General features: G+C 46.0%; 4 protein-coding genes across 5 annotated transcripts; 2 read left to right on the top strand and 2 right to left on the bottom strand.

Annotated features, from left to right (window-relative positions):
• Window positions 1–1,713: 1,713 nt before the first annotated feature.
• LOC109536051 (extracellular sulfatase SULF-1 homolog) lies at window positions 1,714–5,038 on the bottom strand. 2 transcript variants are annotated; one of them, XM_048662507.1, is made up of 9 exons: window positions 4,629–5,038; window positions 4,163–4,540; window positions 3,774–4,095; window positions 3,154–3,403; window positions 2,868–3,097; window positions 2,625–2,815; window positions 2,364–2,572; window positions 1,982–2,309; window positions 1,714–1,932 (listed from the first exon to the last, which is right to left on the bottom strand). In XM_048662507.1, exons 2-9 carry the CDS (start codon window positions 4,530–4,532, stop codon window positions 1,772–1,774), a joined length of 2,061 nt encoding a protein of 686 aa, XP_048518464.1. In that variant the 5' UTR covers window positions 4,533–4,540; window positions 4,629–5,038; the 3' UTR covers window positions 1,714–1,771. The 2 variants fall into 2 exon arrangements, with proteins under 2 accessions (XP_048518464.1, XP_019757678.1); XM_019902119.2 differs by having other exon boundaries at window positions 1,982–2,312.
• A 2,718-nt stretch (window positions 5,039–7,756) lies between these two features.
• LOC109536053 (rhodopsin) lies at window positions 7,757–9,251 on the bottom strand. Its single transcript, XM_019902121.2, has 5 exons — window positions 9,092–9,251; window positions 8,888–9,042; window positions 8,685–8,829; window positions 8,273–8,634; window positions 7,757–8,209 (listed from the first exon to the last, which is right to left on the bottom strand). The coding sequence occupies exons 1-5, from the start codon at window positions 9,249–9,251 to the stop codon at window positions 7,802–7,804; spliced, it is 1,230 nt and encodes a 409-aa protein (XP_019757680.1). The 3' UTR covers window positions 7,757–7,801.
• A 1,651-nt stretch (window positions 9,252–10,902) lies between these two features.
• Window positions 10,903–12,891, top strand: LOC109536052 (thiamine transporter 1). Its single transcript, XM_019902120.2, has 3 exons — window positions 10,903–11,326; window positions 11,700–11,904; window positions 11,960–12,891. The coding sequence occupies exons 1-3, from the start codon at window positions 10,991–10,993 to the stop codon at window positions 12,748–12,750; spliced, it is 1,332 nt and encodes a 443-aa protein (XP_019757679.1). The 5' UTR covers window positions 10,903–10,990; the 3' UTR covers window positions 12,751–12,891.
• A 218-nt stretch (window positions 12,892–13,109) lies between these two features.
• On the top strand, window positions 13,110–16,215 carry LOC109536049 (protein O-mannosyltransferase 1). Its single transcript, XM_019902118.2, has 6 exons — window positions 13,110–13,441; window positions 13,494–14,288; window positions 14,725–15,081; window positions 15,140–15,333; window positions 15,393–15,610; window positions 15,662–16,215. Exons 1-6 carry the CDS (start codon window positions 13,254–13,256, stop codon window positions 16,148–16,150), a joined length of 2,241 nt encoding a protein of 746 aa, XP_019757677.2. The 5' UTR covers window positions 13,110–13,253; the 3' UTR covers window positions 16,151–16,215.
• Window positions 16,216–16,675: the final 460 nt, after the last annotated feature.

A 16,675-nucleotide genomic window follows, 5' to 3' on the forward strand; every position in this document is an offset into this window, starting at 1 on the left:
AACACAGCTGGATTAGTTTTGTCTTCCAAGGCAGCTGGTTTTCCTTCAATCAAACATAAACAGTAGCAAAAATCACTTTTTTGTACAAATACTTACAAGTTATGAAATGTCGTAAGCAAATACGATCATTTCTCATATAGATTTCACGTAGAGGCACCCGTTTTAAAGCCTTAACACAAGCATTTCGACGTTCACTAGAGAAAGCATTCAAATCATCTCTCTCTTGCTAAAATCTGAAAAAAGAAACCGTATCTCGTTCAGCACGCATTGAGCATTAAACGACACTGCAAAAATGTGGCATTTTGAACCAATTGTATAAGTAATACAAGATTTAATACGTAGTTAAACGTAATGTTTACATATGTAAACAAGTAGTCAATTGGAAATGGGTGAAACTGGGTTATGTTTATAATGAAATAACTTGCAAGCGGACGTCAGAACTGTCAACTGCCAGTTTAACGTAGAAAATAAAACGTACAGTATCGGGGCACAAATACTACAGAACAGTACTTTAATTTTGCAGTACTTATTTTCTAGACTGATTTTCGCAGGCGTTTGTGTCAAAATAGCGCAAACTATAATACTGCATGAACGTATTGGCCTACCAATAACTCTCTAATATACTTACTGTCTGCATTATTTCGTGAGTGACAACCCATTATGAACAGTATTACCAAACACCGGTATTTTTTTTTCATATTCGCAGCAATATCAACATAAATTAGACCCTCACCTTTCGCTTGTTAACCAAGTGTTACTCGTTATCCTCCCTAATTGATTACGTTGCGCACCGCGCCTATCGGAAGTTAAACGCGCGAATAGACAGTAAAGTGGCAGACTAGAAATTCCACTTTTGTTAAAAAACGCAGAAAACCGTTGATTTTGTGGCGTGACAAATGTGAAAAGTGTTTTAGCGGTGTTCTTGTGCTAAAAAGTGTGGAATATTTGTCGAAATCATCGTCAAATCGATGCAATTGGCATAGAAATATGTCGCACACACGCGCAAATAAGGCGCATATGGCGCAGACAGACGCATAAAGAACGCCGATGCAATCCAGGTATGTCAATTTTTTGCGTAAAAATATTAAATTCAAACCCATTGCGTGAAAAGGTCCTCGCATATTGTGCGCTTTATTAAAGTTAATGCGTGTAAAGCGTAATTGGCCCACTTTATTGGTCAATAAATCGGAAAAAGGAAACTAGGAAAAAACTCACGTCTTGTTGACGTATTGTACCGTGGATAGCCGGGTATCAAACTCTTTCTTCAGCTTCCAACTTGTATTCACCTCGGTATAACTTTAAATACGGAACAGGAGCACAATAACTTCAAAATTATCGTCAACTTCACAAACAATAACAATAACAGACGGAAAACTCGCTCTTCCGACTCGCGGGGTTTAACCTTTTCTGCATCCGGTCGTTGCTGTCATTTCACTCCTCCCCTCTGGTTCTTGTCGCCGCTTATATAGTTTCCTCCAGGTAACCCAGAAGGTTCTCGAAATCTCCAGCCCAGGTGTGAAATTTCCCGCTTCTAAGTGTCATATTTGACAGTAAATGGGGCTCCCCTTTACTGAAATTCCATCAATTTCGATCCCCCCATTCCAAACGTGAGTACCCCAGGCCATTTCCGTTACAGTATTTTACGCTTCAAAATGTTAAATGACTTGACGACCTGTCAGGTCAGAACCATAGATAAAGACAAGAACAGCCCCCTTAATACTGATATGGATTTATTGTTCTATGCTAGTAATAATAAACGGGTAATGAGCTGTTAAATTCTGGCCTGCGGGAAGCCGCTAAGGCGCAGCGGGGTGTTGAGATGGCGGATGCAGGCGGCCCCCTTGCAGGTGACCATCTGCTTGAGGACGTCGTGCAGAAAGCCCCTCTCGGTGCGGTTGAGGTGATCGTAGCGATTCTGCAGCTCGAAGGGGTCTGAAACCGCGTCAATTAAGCGTACAGGCTACCGAGAGGATTTGCATACCTATGCGTAGGTTGTAGAAGGTGATGAAACCGGTGGTGAATTCGCAGTAGAGGAAGTTGTGGGACAAGTTGATGGTGCGCAGACAGGAGTAGGTGTTGTTGTTGGCGTTCATGCAGAAGCAGAACTGGCCGCCCGTCCATCTGGGCGCGGTGCGCCAGTGGTCATTGTTGTGCTCGAAGCAGGTCATCCGTTCATGATGGCAAACTTCCTCCCGTTTCTTCTGCTTGCGCAAGCGGGTTTTCTCCTCCAGATCCTCCACTTTCTCCCCAGGGCTCTGGCCCTCCTCGTCGCAGAAGCAGTACTTGTACTCGTCCTTGCGTTGATTCCTCTTCTGAAACCCCACTAGTTACACACCATGTGGAGCTGGTCGACTAACGAGTACCAGATATGGCTTGATGATGGTGCCTTCAGCAGTGAAACACACACACTGCTTCTCCTCGTCGTCCAGCACCGCTTTTTCCTCGCGGCATTTGTACTTGCGCCACTTGCCGTTCTCCTGCTTGCAAAACCAGCGTTGCCGGCCCCTGCAGGGCCACTGCGCCTCATTCAGGCACTTGAAGGCGTCCCGGCTGGCCCTGGATAGTGCTCCCCCTGAAATCTTCGGGTTGAGTCTGGCGCGGCGCCCTTACCACCCATTGCCCACCTTTCCTGGTTATCAAGTTGGTGCTCAAATAGTCGCCAGGTTTGGCCTTGGCCCCGTCAAGGGGCGTGTTCTTGAACAGCTGCACTAGCAGCTCGTTGTTGAGGTCGCTTGCGTTTTGAGGTACTGAGTACTGTAGCAGGTTGCCTTCGTGTCTTTTTGTCTCCAAATGGGGCGTCTCCCTGCGGCCCGAGCTGAGCATACGACCAGTTAATGTAAAGGTAACGAAAAATTGAAGCTTACAACCTTTCAATTAGGAAGGTGTCGTGCCATTTAACGCGCCTCCGGTTGAAGAGTAGCGGGAGGATGGAGTGGCCGTCCATCTGGGGCGGCACACGCACGCCCGCCAAGTCCAGGAAAGTGGGCGCCAGGTCGATATTGAGCACGATTTCATTCAAAGTGGCCCCCGGCTCTATTCCAGGGCCCCGCACTAGGAACGGCACGCGAACGTCGAACTCAAACGGGAAACTCTTGCCCTGAGATGCACCAGAATTAGGCTCGTCTATCGAAATTGCTGCTCCAGTCTAGCTACCTTTATCAGCCCAAACTGCCCCAAGTGGTAGCCGTGGTCGCTCGTGTAGACCACGTAGGTGTTGTCCAGCTCCTCCAAGTGATGCAGCTCTTTGACTACGGCCTCCACCGCGTCGTCCACCGATTGCAGCGTCTGCAGCCGCTTGGTCATCAGCAAGTCAGTGAAGTCCTTGTGCACCGCTTCCATCCGCCCGGTTACCTGTAGAATCCACTGCTTGTCTGGGTTTGGGGCGTAGTTGTAGGATGGAGTGCTGGGGGAAGTCGGCGATGTTTTAGTGAATTTCAATTCAGTAGGCAACACTTCTTCCAATTTTTGGAAGAGGAGGAGCAGGAGTTTTTGCTATCCCCACTAAAATCGCTGCACCCCAATGCGGTTTTTCGGGCTTTTAGGGGGTCATGGAATATAATTTTTCCGGGCGTTTTGTAAGTACAAGAGGCTTGCATCTTCAAGCGTGCTGGCGAAACATCAGGAAGAAATGCTATTCCCTGACCCCCAAAAAGCCCGAGAAACTCAACCAGTTACTTTGTAAATCAATGACCTGCCGGCGATAGCAGAGGGGAAAGCACCAAATTAAGGAATGCTGCTCCTTAGCAGTTGGGGGCGCGTATGGCGCCACTCACTGATGGGTGGTGACATTGAAGTACTGCTGGGCGTACTGCGGGGCGGAGTCTTCCGGCCCGTGGGGCGCAGGAAACGCCAGCACCAGCATGATCGGCTTATTCGGATACTGCTTCTTGGAGTGTCGGATGAAGTTGATTGAATCCCGCGCTATCACATCCGTGTAGTAATCCTTCTCGTACTCGAACCCGTGCCGCCTTGTCTGTCCGTTCATGTTGAGCGAGTAGTTGTAGTACTTGGAGTTCATGATGAGGCCGCCCCACTCGCGCCAGCCGGGCGGCACATAAGTCCCGTTGTACTTGTTCAGGTACTTTCCAAAATATCCTGCATGTGGGGAGAAAGAACGAGCGTTAGCCCAACGATTATTTTCTTGGCCAAGACATTTTCTGACCTGTTCGGTAGCCGGCGTTGGACAGATAGGTGGCGAACGACTTTGTTTCATGGGTGGCCTGCCAGCGGGGGCTCGAGCAGTTGTCTTTGTTAGTGAACACCTGATGGTTGTGAATGTACATCCCAGTAAGCAGGGAGCTGCGCGACGGGCAGCACATAGGGGTAGTGACGTAGGCGTGCCGAAATTCCACTCCCTGGTCGCGCACGTGCTTCAAGGTCTTCGGCATGTAGTTGAGGGAGCCCAGCTCTACGTCCTGGTCATCAGTAAGGAATAGCACGATGTTAGCCGGCCGTTGTTTGCGCCTACTGGACACATCGCCTACAACCACTGCGGCGCAGGCCATCAGGACCAATAGAACGCCCCTGTCCATCTCCTGGCCTAATTAATAATTAATCATTATAAAAGATATGTTAAGTCCGCCCCTGGTTTGTTAACAGTGGGTCAACTCTAGCTGCGCTGTACTTACAGGAATATCTAAAGTTTGTGGATCAATCGCAGCCACTTGCGCTGAGAGTCGGCCAAAGGGTGCATACCTACGACGCCATTGGTCGAATTAAGAGCCCCGTCTAACCTAAACGGTCGGTACCATTGGCCGCTTGGTACTCGCTTTGTTAGCGTGTTCTATGTCGACTGGGCTGGCTGCACTGCACTTGCCCATCCGTCTTGTTCAATTAAGCCAACTGCTGATGTACTGGGTGATCAAAAGTGCGTTCGGCCGAAGACTAGGGGCAATTTAAGCGCAAATAGATCATAATATTATGTTGTTGAGGCAAATGAGTCAAATTCGTGGTGAAAATCGAGTTGCTAGCCTTCAAAGTGGGGCCGAATGTCAATGTCTGGTGACTAATGGCGGATGATTGACTGTGCGTGACTTGATGTGTCATTAATTGGGATTTTCCAGCATTTTGGAGTTTTCCACTGCGGAGTTGCGGAATTTCTTGATCTAGAAGGTTTCTCCTGGTGGTTTTGTGTAATATTCCTGAGTTGAGGAAGGTTTTTCGCTGGAAAAGCGCTATTTTTCAGTTGAGTTCTTTCTGACGTCTACTGTCAAGGGCAAATATTAATTATAAATACAGAACATACCCAGGGGGGATATTTTGTGATTATAAACAGATAGGGGGATCCGTCAGTGTGCAGTTGGTGTCACTCTCTTTATGAACGACTATACAGGGTGATTCCTGAAGAACGGGAAATTCGAACGGAAGATCCGTGCCTATTTAGATGCAACTTTTCCAAATCGTTGGATTGGTTGCTTCTTCTCCTTCTCTTCTCTAGCCATTGAGCGTCCACTGCTGGACGAAGGCCTTTCCTAGTATCTTCCTAGTAGATTCCGAGCATGGCACGTTCCATGGCTCTTTGCGTTACGGTCAGCTTCTGCATGATGCTTTTCGTGAGGGTCATTTTTTGGAGTCCATAAGTTGGGACCGGCATGATGCACTTGTCGAAGCATTCTCTTATCACTGATATGGGTATTTTCCCTTTGAGGATGTTCCTTAAATTGGAAAAGGCTGCCCATCCTAGTTGTGTCCGTCTTACAATTTAATTTTGTGACCTAGATATATGTGTTCCTGGACTTTTTCGGTTACAGAGTTGTTGATTGTTATTTGTTCGTCCTCTTGGTGAGAGTTCGTAACTTTCGTTTTGTGCAAATTCATATTTAGACCGATAGCTTTGGATTTGGTATTTAACTCCGATAGCATGTCTTGTAATTCCTCAATACTGGAGCTCACTAGAACAATATCATCAGCAAAGCGGAGGTGACTTAGATAACATCCATCGATTCTTATACGTTTATTTTCCCATGCTAAGGCTTTGAAGACGTCTTCCATCGGCAGGGTAAAAGTTTAGGTGATAGTTTGTCCCCTTGCCTGACTCCTCTTTTGATCTTTACTTTGCTGGTAGACGTAACTTCGTCTATTCTGGCTTTGACGCAGGGTTGCCTTTTCATATATCGTTTTGATTAAGTTCGTATATCTCGAGCCAACTCTAGCATTATCCAGACTCTCAAATACTGCATGTGGTTCTATAGTATTCTATAGTTCTATAGTTTTCATATACAGGGTGATTAAAAATTGGCGTCATTCCTCTGGAGGTGTTGTCTGGCGGTGTTTTAGGAGTACAGAAAAAGTAGTTAACAAAATTAATTGCTATTAAAAACAGAGAAATTTGGAAAAACTGTATTAGAAAAACGGCAACAATTTTTTTCAAGGTAATCTGCCTAATTAAGATTACGTAAATACCTGTTGCTTCGTAATTATTTAAAACTCCGGTAAACATGGAATTATATGCAGAAAGTGACAATAAGATAGACAACGATAAACGGTAAATTCAACGGGAATCTATGAATGACAAAACCTATACTTCGAAGCTCAATACCTCGCATTATTAATTTGTTTACAAATTACAAAAACATGCATTTGAGTCTGTAACTCCAAACAAGTGTCTTCTCGAGCAGCTTCTCGTATTCGGTTAATTAACTCCTGCTCAATTTATACCGGTGTTCAGTAATCCATTGGTTTAATGTGTATCTTACATACGTGGTAGGAATATAGCCGGTAGTTATTTGGGACTGGGAAAGTGTCAGTTGTTGGGCAATGTTCTGAGTGCCCCTGAAAGGCTCTTCTGCAATTATGTCCAATATTTGTTCCTTTCTGTCTGTAACCCGAACATCTATTGTCGTCCACTGTCTTCCTGGAACCACTCTCCTCGCCCTTTGTTGGCGTGAGTTTTTCAGTTCTTCTGCCATGTTACTGTAAAATTTTCCCTGAACTAATCGCATATCCGCAAATTCGTGAAAGGAGATTCAAAGTAAGTCACAGTTTGACAAATTATTGTTATTATTGACAAGGGCATCCACCTGTAACTATGTGTAGTGTATTCCAATATGCTACCAATTAAACATGGAATAATTTCAAAAGAATGCTTCATAACAAAGTTGAAATTCGATTTTCAACTGTTAATATCTTCTAGAAATTCTTCTAGAAATATCTTCTAGAAAATAGTACCTTCCAAGTGAGCCCCTACTACCCCTTAAAGGGAATAACGCCAATTTTGAATCACCCTGTATAGTTTTGATTAAGTTCGCATATCTCGAGTCAACTCTAGCATTATCCTCTGACTCTCAAATACCGCATGTAGTTCTATAGAGTGAAAAACTTTTTGGTAATATACGAATGCTATTTGGATGGGTAGGTTATAATCCTCACATTTTTCCATAAGAGTTTTCAGAGTTGTAAATGCTCGCTTATTGAATGGCCTGGTTGGTTGCTTGGCCAGCCAGAAGTCCGGACTTCAATCCCTTGGACTTTTCAATTAGGGGTCAAAGGAAAATAGAGTGATTTTGTTCCAAAGTCTGAAAAACTGTTTCCCTTACGCTCTTTGCTCGCGTAGAAAGCGAAGAAACGTCCTGCGAAGTTCGACGTTTTCCGCACATTTAGTACGTGCACGGCCTGTGTTATCGTAGTTTTGTTCTGGTGTGTAGTCAGCACAGTTAACTGTGCCTAGCGCTTTGGTTGCGCGAATAACCAGAATGCCGGAAATTTCAAACTCTGGCCTACGCCTCCGCCTATTTTCTAAATAAAACAACGAAAAAAATCACTTTCAGCAGCAGGGTTTATTTTGCGATGGAAAAGTCGTAAATCACGCAGCGGGTTTTTCGTCGGCAACATTGGTCACGCCGGATACTTGCGAGGTGGCATCATCTGGGGCTGTGCCAGCGCACACCAGCGACGGGAACTTCTTCTGGAGCGCCTGCCGATACTTCGGATGGCTGATGCCGTAAACTATCGGATTGTAGACGGCGTTGGCTTTGGCAAACAACGAGCACCAAATGGTGGCCAGCGGGGTGATTTTTCCGTTGCCGAAGATGCCCGAGTAGTTGGTGACTAGGTAGGGTGTCCAGGCCATGAACCACAGCGAAATGGTCATAAGGGCGATTTTAGCCAGCTTGCATTCGGCGCTGGTTTGGGCAGCTTCGGAGGAGCGCAGCGACGCCACGTTCATCTTCTTGGCCTGCTCGCGCATTGACTTCTCATGCGCGGTCACGGCCTGCAAAGGCCCAATTATTCCTCTAGACACCTCCCCAAACAAGCCCCAATTGGTTGGACTCACCTGGACGATGAACCAATAAGAATAGATGATCAGTAGGAGAGGGGCGAAGTACACAAAGACTGAATAGACGATGATGTAGCTGCGGCTCAGAATGTCCCTGGTCAAGTAGTCGGTGCCGCAGGCCGTCATGTTTCCTTCGGGAACATACCGATTCCAGCCAAACAAGGGGGCGATGGTCCAGCCGGTCGACATTGCCCAGATCAGAAGAATGCGCAGCATGGCCGTCTTCTTCGTCAAAGGAGTGGCGCTCAGCCCCTTGACGATCACGTTGTAGCGGTCCAGAGCTATGAAGGTCATTGTCCAGATGGAGGCGCATCCGAACAGCGACCCGAACATGCCATAAAGCTCGCAGAAGAACGGCCCTGCGCCTCTAGACCTTAGAACTATCCAAAGCCAATCACTTTGAACCTACCCAACACCCAAGTCTCGTAGTAGCAGTTGATTACCATAGGCGGCGACATGGTGAACATCATCAGGAAGTCGGAGAACGCCAGGTTGACCACCAGGAGATTAGAGGGCGTCCTCAGCGCCTTGGTTCCCGTGAAAATATACACCACCTGCAGAGGAGGTTCAGATAGAGGAACGTTTGGAGACAGAACTGAGGCTGAGGGCTACCATGCCGTTTCCTATGACGGAGATGAAGCCAAGCACCCCAATCATGAACCCCAGAATGCCATGCCAAAGGGGGTTGAGGGGCGCGTATTGGTACCAGTAGGCGTCCACCAGGTGGAGCATTTCAGGGGGCACCTTGTCCACCACGGTCAGGTTACCTGCAACCAGACCAGCTAACGGGGCGCTTGAGACTCCATTGGGTCTTACCACCAAATCCCTGGGCACGTTGCGCCGCCCATGTAGCAAAACTGGAGCCTCCCAGCTGCACGGACATTGTGTATTTTGATGAGTAAAGGCACTGGTGAAGACGCTTGGGCCGCGACTCGGACCCGTTTGCCGCCCGTCTTGCCTTTATATCAGCGCCCATCTTATTCAATTAGAGTAAGCCACTTAAGATGGGTTTCTTATAGGGGTTTCTCCTCGGTAAGCCGATTACAGAATATTTGCGTCTTGGCTCTGGCACGTGCTAGACCTTTAGGTATATTCTGCTTTGTTACCATTTGTTGCAGCGCTGGCGGGTTCTTTCTTGAGGAACTTCTTCAGATGTTATACTGCATACTCAAAGGGCACGTTTGCAAAATGTCGTTCACTGGGCCCATCAGTTGCCTCGCATGTGACGTCATTTCACTGTCCAGCTTTTGTCCTGGATCGAATCATTCCTTCCCAGATAGCACAAAATATTACATACATATTTAGGAAATATTTATATGTTTGCTAAATATTTCAGATCAAAAGCAAATATTTCTTAAATATTTGTTTCTAATATTTAATTAGCATGAAACAAATAAAATAATAATAGTTTTTTTTAGTACGTAATACTTTTTGTGTCTATATATAACACCACTAACACGCAAAAAGTTAGTAATATATTATTTTAATAAGTGGGAACAAACTTTAGAACATATATGAATTTTCATTGATCAATAAATAGCAAATATTTAAGAGCAAAAGGAAATATTTTTTAAATGTTATTTCGAAAATATTTGTTTCTAATGCAGATATGCAGTAGGGTAATTAAACGCCAGAAACTTTGTGTTTTAACTTTAATAACTATTAAATAATGTTGAAAACTAATATTAACGAACACCAGCGTGTTCCCTTTTACCTTTTATTACTTTACACCAGTGACGTTGACAACTCAAAAGCAGGGTATGACCCGTAATTAACAAACTAAACTGGATTACCATTGCCATTCTACTACAACAGTTTCTAATATTTAAATAGCATGAAACAATTAAAATAAAAATAGTTTTTCCTAGTACGTAATACTTTTTGTGTCTATATATGACTTACATATCTTATAATTATAATGTTTACTATAAGTTAAACACCGTTTAGCTCTTTGGCAAATGCTGGTTAACAGGGTTTAACAAACTTCGGTTATTTTAAGCAAAGTTTCCCACTGTATTGACCTTTCAAATTGATGTCAGTTCTCAATGTCAGTTCGGGTGTGCGAGATTTATTGAGCAAAATTTCGAGATTTTTTCAAATTCGGGCCGAAAAGTGTTAAGTGGCTTAAAAATTACGCTTTCTTTTACAACTTGGCGGAATTTTCCCGATTAGAAGGGCGATTTTAGTAAAGAAAACGATATTTTTCAATTGGTGACGTTTGCTGTCAGGCTGGGGCGCAGCCCTCAGGCTTTGGTAGGCCTTAGATGCATTGAAAAAGTAAGTGTCCGAGCGGAATGAGAAATTATTAATTGGGTAGCTTTGAAGAATTCGTATCGCTCCTGCATTCGGCTCTGGTATTTGAGTATTTTGGCGATATGGCCGATGGGGCAAAAGTGACTTTTTGATTACATTGATTACTTTCAATATTTTTATTATTTCTATTACTCATGGTTCGGATTAAAATAAGCGCAAATTAGAAATATGTATTAACTGTTCGGAGATTTGCAAATAAAATAAAAAAATAGTAAAAGAACCATCCAACTCAGGTGTTCTGTGCCACGCCCATAGCCGAAAACTGTTAAAATTAGTGCAGCGCACTTGATACGCGCAACCATTGGAATTCCTAACCTCAACCGCAGTCGCGTACTTTATTTAACCTTCAGCTTTTTCCATAATGAATATTAGCTGGCAGCTCGACATGAGCGCTTAATAATCATGTTGTTCCAAAAGTGCCAGCAGCATGCTAAAGAGGCCTGGTTCACTGTGTGCCTTTTGCTGTGCGCGTTCGGGTTCCTGAAGGAAATCCGGCCATCGGAGCCCTTCATCTACGAGTTTTTGGTCGGAGAATGGCGCAATATCACCGACGAGCAGGTGAACCAGCTGGTTTACCCGGTGGGCACCTACAGCTACTTGGGCCTGCTGGTTTTGGTGTTCCTCATTACCGACGTGTGCCGCTACAAGCCCTTGATTATAATTTTGGGGCTGTCGGGCATTGTGGTGTGGGGCATGTTGCTCTGGACAACCAGTCTTTTGGCGCTCCAGATCTTGGAGGTAAATACCTATTCTATCTATTAGCTATCTAAGTCCACAAGATTTATGAAGGCTCCTAAATTACCGGTATCGTCAGCAGATAGCAATACGGAAGGTAATCCGATTAACTAAATAAGCTTTTATTCCAATTATGTAAATAACTGAGTGTTATTAAAGTCCAGATAAAGTGGCTTTAATATCCCAGTGACGCAATGCCGGCCAGTTTCAATTGCATCTATTATGCAAGCTAATTGCTGGTATGTACAAGGCCAAATCTGGCCGTGCAGGAAAATTTGCGATGACTTCAGACCATATAAAATCGGTTTAATGTTCGTAAATATTTAATTTACTTCTCAAGGCTTGTTCCTCTTAAACATTGTTTTTTTTTTTTCAGGGTTTTTATGGGGCTTTTGCCGCCTGCGAAGTGGCCTACTTCACCTACATCTACGCCAAAGTGGATAAGCAGTACTATCAGCTAGTGACTTCCTATACAAGGGCGGCCATTCTGATGGGGCGCTTTTTCTCCGGCCTGCTGGGCCAGCTGCTGATTTCCCTCAGAGTGCTCGACTATCGTCAGCTGAATTACATCACATTTGCCGGTAAGCATTAGCGTCTTTTGATTGTGTCCCACTCAGACTTGAAGATGGTTTGCAGCAATGCTGGCAGCGACGGTCTGGAGCCTTTTTCTCCCGCCGGTCAACCAATCCATCTATTTTCACCGCGATTCTGTCACCCCGCTCGTTTTCGGCGAGAAGACCAAGGGGGCCTTTCAGCTGATGTGGGGCCACCTGCGGCAGGGCTACGCCTCATTTTACATAATCAAATGGTCGATATGGTGGGCGCTGTCCACTTGTGGCTTTATTCAAGTGCAGATCTACATGCAGCCACTCTGGGCGGCAATTGTGTCCGATCCTACCGAGCCCATCTACAACGGCGTGGTCGAGTCGATTCTAACAGTGTTGGGATTTCTTGGGGCCTTAGCGGCGGGGGTACTCAAAGTGGACTGGACTACTCGCGGAGAGCTTGCGCTCACTTGCTGCTCTATTCTACAAGGGTTTGTGATGCTGATTGCGTCGCAGACCCAGTGGATTTTAGTTGGGTATGTTTGCTATGTGGTTTTCGGCGCTCTTTTCCACCTCACCATCACGGTGGCCAGCAGCGAGATTGCCAAGTGCATCAAAGAGGACAGCTATGGATTGATTTTTGGCATCAACACTTTTGTGGCGCTGCTGTTCCAAACGCTGCTCACTCTGGCCGCGGTTACCGGCCATTTGGGGTTCGCTTTACCCCCCCAAAGCCAGTATTTTGTCTATGGGGTGCTCCATGTTATATTGGGGGTTATCTACATTGTGATTGGCCTGATTTGCTGGCTGTCCAGCAAGAGGGACTATAGAAGGGCCAGTACGGTCCCGGAACCCCCGGCTCGCACAGTAATAATTTTTTAAAACCCCTCAAAGTGGGTTTTAAACAGTACCCCCTTTATTGAATTAATTAGTAGTATTTGTATTGGCTGTGAATTAGTTGTAATTGTTTCATTAAGAGCAACTGAGTATTAAAAGTGGGCGTTTGCCGCGATTGTTTAGTTATTCGTTGTAATTTAAAATCCAGTAAAAGTCCTAAGAGATATTTCCATCTTTTTTCCGTCTCGTCGGGGTGAAAGAGGATAGAGCTCCATAGAGTACCATAAAAATAAAAAGATGATCAATTCGAATTATAAAAACTTTAAAATTTATTCCTAATTGCCGACCACGCCTAATCATAGTTGAAAAGTTGTCTTCATTTGACGCACAGAGTACTACTCTAACCTCTGTGATCTGTGACTTGACGTTTGTTTGAAACGTAAACACTGTGGTAAACACAACAACAGGTCGTTAAGTGGGGTTTGAGAACAAATAGGAGTGAAATTTTTCCAAAATGTGGCCCCATCCTGCATGACAACGTGGTTTCGATGGAGACTGTGAAGGCCCGCAAGGGCAAGTCGAAGGAATCAATGAACGACGTGGGGCCCGCTCAAGAGCTCTGCCCGAAGCGCAGCTGGTTTAAAGTGAACATTGAAGTGGACATGGTTTCCACCTTGCTGCTGCTTGGGGCTCTCGCCACTCGCATGTACCAGTTGGACAAGCCCAGAAATATCGTGTAAGTAGTGCAGAGCGGAAACTGACCAGCCAGGTAATGATTAATGTTGCAGATTTGATGAATTGCACTATGGTAAGTACGTTTCCATGTACATGAAGAACACGTTTTTCTTCGACGCTCATCCGCCCCTGGGCAAGCAGCTTGTCGCCCTGGCCGCCTACGTGGCCGGATTCGATGGCCAGTTTAAGTTTGACCGCATTGGCAGCGCCTACCCGGAGACTGTGCCCCTGACGGCACTGCGCTTCGTTCCAGCCCTCTTCGGCAGCCTGCTGATCCCCACTGTTTACCATTTGATGCTTGAAATGGGGCTCAGCGAGTGGACGTCGATTTTCGCCGCCCTTCTGTTCCTGTTCGACAACGCGCTGCTAACCCAGAGCCGCTTCATCCTGATGGATTCCATGCTGCTGTTCTTTGCCATGTTTGGTATCCTTTGCGTGCTGAAGCTGCAGAAACACTTTAAGCAGCCCTACACCTTGCCCTGGTTTCTCTGGCTGGTTGCTGCCACAGTTTCCCTGACTTTTGGCTTCTGTGTTAAATATGCCGGACTGTATTCGTGTCTGTTGGGCGTTGCGATTGTTTTACGCAGCTTCTGGAGGCTTCTTTCGGATAAATCCATTTCCGATGTGGCGCTGGCCCTGCAGTTTGTGACTCAGGCGGTGGTCAGTGCGTCCATAGCGGTGACTGTGTATGTGGTCATCTTCTACATCCACTTGAGTGTGCTGCACAAGGCGGGGCCCCATGATAGCATCATGACAAGTGCTTTTCAAGCTTCTCTGGAAGGAGGCCTGGCCAGTATCACCAAAGGGCAGCCCCTGCTGGTAGCTCATGGCTCCCAAGTCACTTTAAGGTAAGTTGTTTCTTTTCTTCTCCATTTTCTCCATGTCTGTACCTTCATTTAGAAGGAGTGCACAGCTCAGATTTTCGTGTATTTCGATTGAGGCCTTACGGGATTCGAAAAGCCAAGTATCTGCTACAGGGTGTGCAAGTTTCAAGTTGCCAACTGCTCTATATTGGGAGGAACGGATTTTTAAAGATCGTCCAGTTGAGGAAAAATCTCGTTTTCGCACCTTGGTTTAGAAAGCGCCCAAAAATTAGATTTTTGTGTGATTTGAATAAACTTGTCAGTATTTATCCATGTGAGTTCTACAACGTGTGGTAGTTTTAAGTTGCTACCCGCTCTGAATTGAAAGTTGCCAATTTTTAACGGAGAGCGGGAATACTCTGAATTGAAAGTTCCAGTGCTTGGTTAACATAGGAAAATACCTGGTGATTATGGGTTTCAGACACACGCATGGCAGGACGTGCTGGCTGCACTCACACAACGCCGTCTACCCCATCAAATACCCGGATAAAAGGGGCTCTAGCCATCAGCAGCAGATCACTTGCTACTCCTTCAAGGACGTGAACAATTGGTGGATCGTTAAGAGGCCGCAGAAAAACGACCTGGTGGTCGAACAGCCGATCGACGCCATCCAGCATGGGGACGTGGTGCAGCTGGTGCACGGCATAACCAGCCGGGCGCTGAATTCGCATGACGTGGCTGCGCCCATCTCGCCCCAATGCCAGGAAGTCTCCTGCTACATTGACTACAACATATCGATGCCTGCTCAGAATCTGTGGCGAGTGGACATCATCAACAGGTAAAGGAGCTACAGTGGGCAAAGTGAGACAATTTGAAGTGCATCCGGGCATTTTTAGAGAGCAGACTGGGGACAAGTGGCACACTATTCAGTCGCAAGTGCGGCTGATTCACGTCGATACCAGTGCAGCGCTCAAGTTCACCGGGCGCCAGCTGCCCGATTGGGGCTTCCATCAGCACGAGGTGGCGGCTGATCGCGTGCTCAACCAGGACGACACTGTCTGGAACGTGGAAGAGCATCGATACACCAAATGTGAGTCCACAACCACTAACCACTAGACGTATGGTTGCTTTAACTTCCCCGCTTTGTAGCTGACGACCAAAAGCAGCGCGAACGGGAGCTGGTTGGCGCCGAAATGATACCCACTGCACCCACTTCACTTTCCTTTTGGGAAAAGTTCTTCGAGCTGCATTACAAGATGATGGTGGCGTCCACTGAGGGAGTGCAGAATCACATGTACAGCTCATCCCCGTATGAATGGCCGATGATGTGGCGCGGCATCGCCTATTGGGTGTCCTCCGACAGCAATGTGAGTTTCCACCCGCATGTGCCCTGCACAATCTATAAGTGAGTTGTTTAGGCCCAGATCCATCTCATGGGCAATGTGGCTGTTTGGTACCTGGGCACCCTGGGGTTGACTCTGTACTTCAACATGCTGGTATTCTACCTGCTGAGGCGCCATCGGCAGTGCCTGGATCTGGACGCGCCCACTTGGGAGCGGTTTCTGCTCATGGGCGAGGTGCTGTTTCAAGGGTACATCTTCCATTTCATTCCGTACTTTTTCGTCGAGAGGACGCTGTTTTTGCACCACTACTTGCCGGCGTTCGCGTTCAAGACGCTTCTCTTTGCCGCCACCTTCGAGCACGTTTACAGTGTGCTAAGCACGAAATTCCAGGCGAAAACACTTGCCAATTTAGTGCTTCTAGTGGGCGGAGGCCTGATGGTGGCGGTAGTGTACGTGTTCAAGCAGTTTAGTGTGTTTAGCTACGGCAACGTGAAGCTGAGCACTAGCGACGTGCTCGCGCTGCGCTGGCAGGATTCTTGGGACTTTATTGTCCATCGGTACTAGTTTTTTTAGGAAACGCGATTTTGCTGCTGCTGTTTTTGTAATTTATTAAATGTCTATGTGGGTTACTTGCAGATTTATGAACGATCCTTAGCTGCGGGTTGCGCAAGGTAAATCGCAAAGTCGGCTGAAACGGTCAATGATTCAAGTCAACCAGCTTAGGTAAAGAAATTAACTTCTTAAAGAGGATATTTGAAGACGCGTATACAAGAAATTCGGTGGTACCCGATACATGTGTAAGTAAAATTAAAATTTTCATAGATCTTTTTCGCGATATATCATCAGTCCAGTCAATATCATCAAGTCCAGGGCAATTTTTGGAAATGGTGTATGCAAGCCGATACTCTTATCGGCACAACGTAGTTAATTAAAAGTTGTAAACTTACCATAGAAAAAATAATCCGCGACTAATCTCAAACTTTTGCGAAAAACTCAATTATTATACATCTTCGCTACGATTTGGCACGTCAGGGTGTTTCCTCATAAGTTGACACCCGCCCTAGATCGTTTATTTCAAAAAAATTGTGA

Source organism: Dendroctonus ponderosae, unplaced genomic scaffold, assembly GCF_020466585.1.
Source record: "Dendroctonus ponderosae isolate FM_Combo_2020 unplaced genomic scaffold, Dpon_F_20191213v2 Dpon_F_20191213_11, whole genome shotgun sequence".
NCBI classification, from domain to species: domain Eukaryota; kingdom Metazoa; phylum Arthropoda; class Insecta; order Coleoptera; family Curculionidae; genus Dendroctonus; species Dendroctonus ponderosae.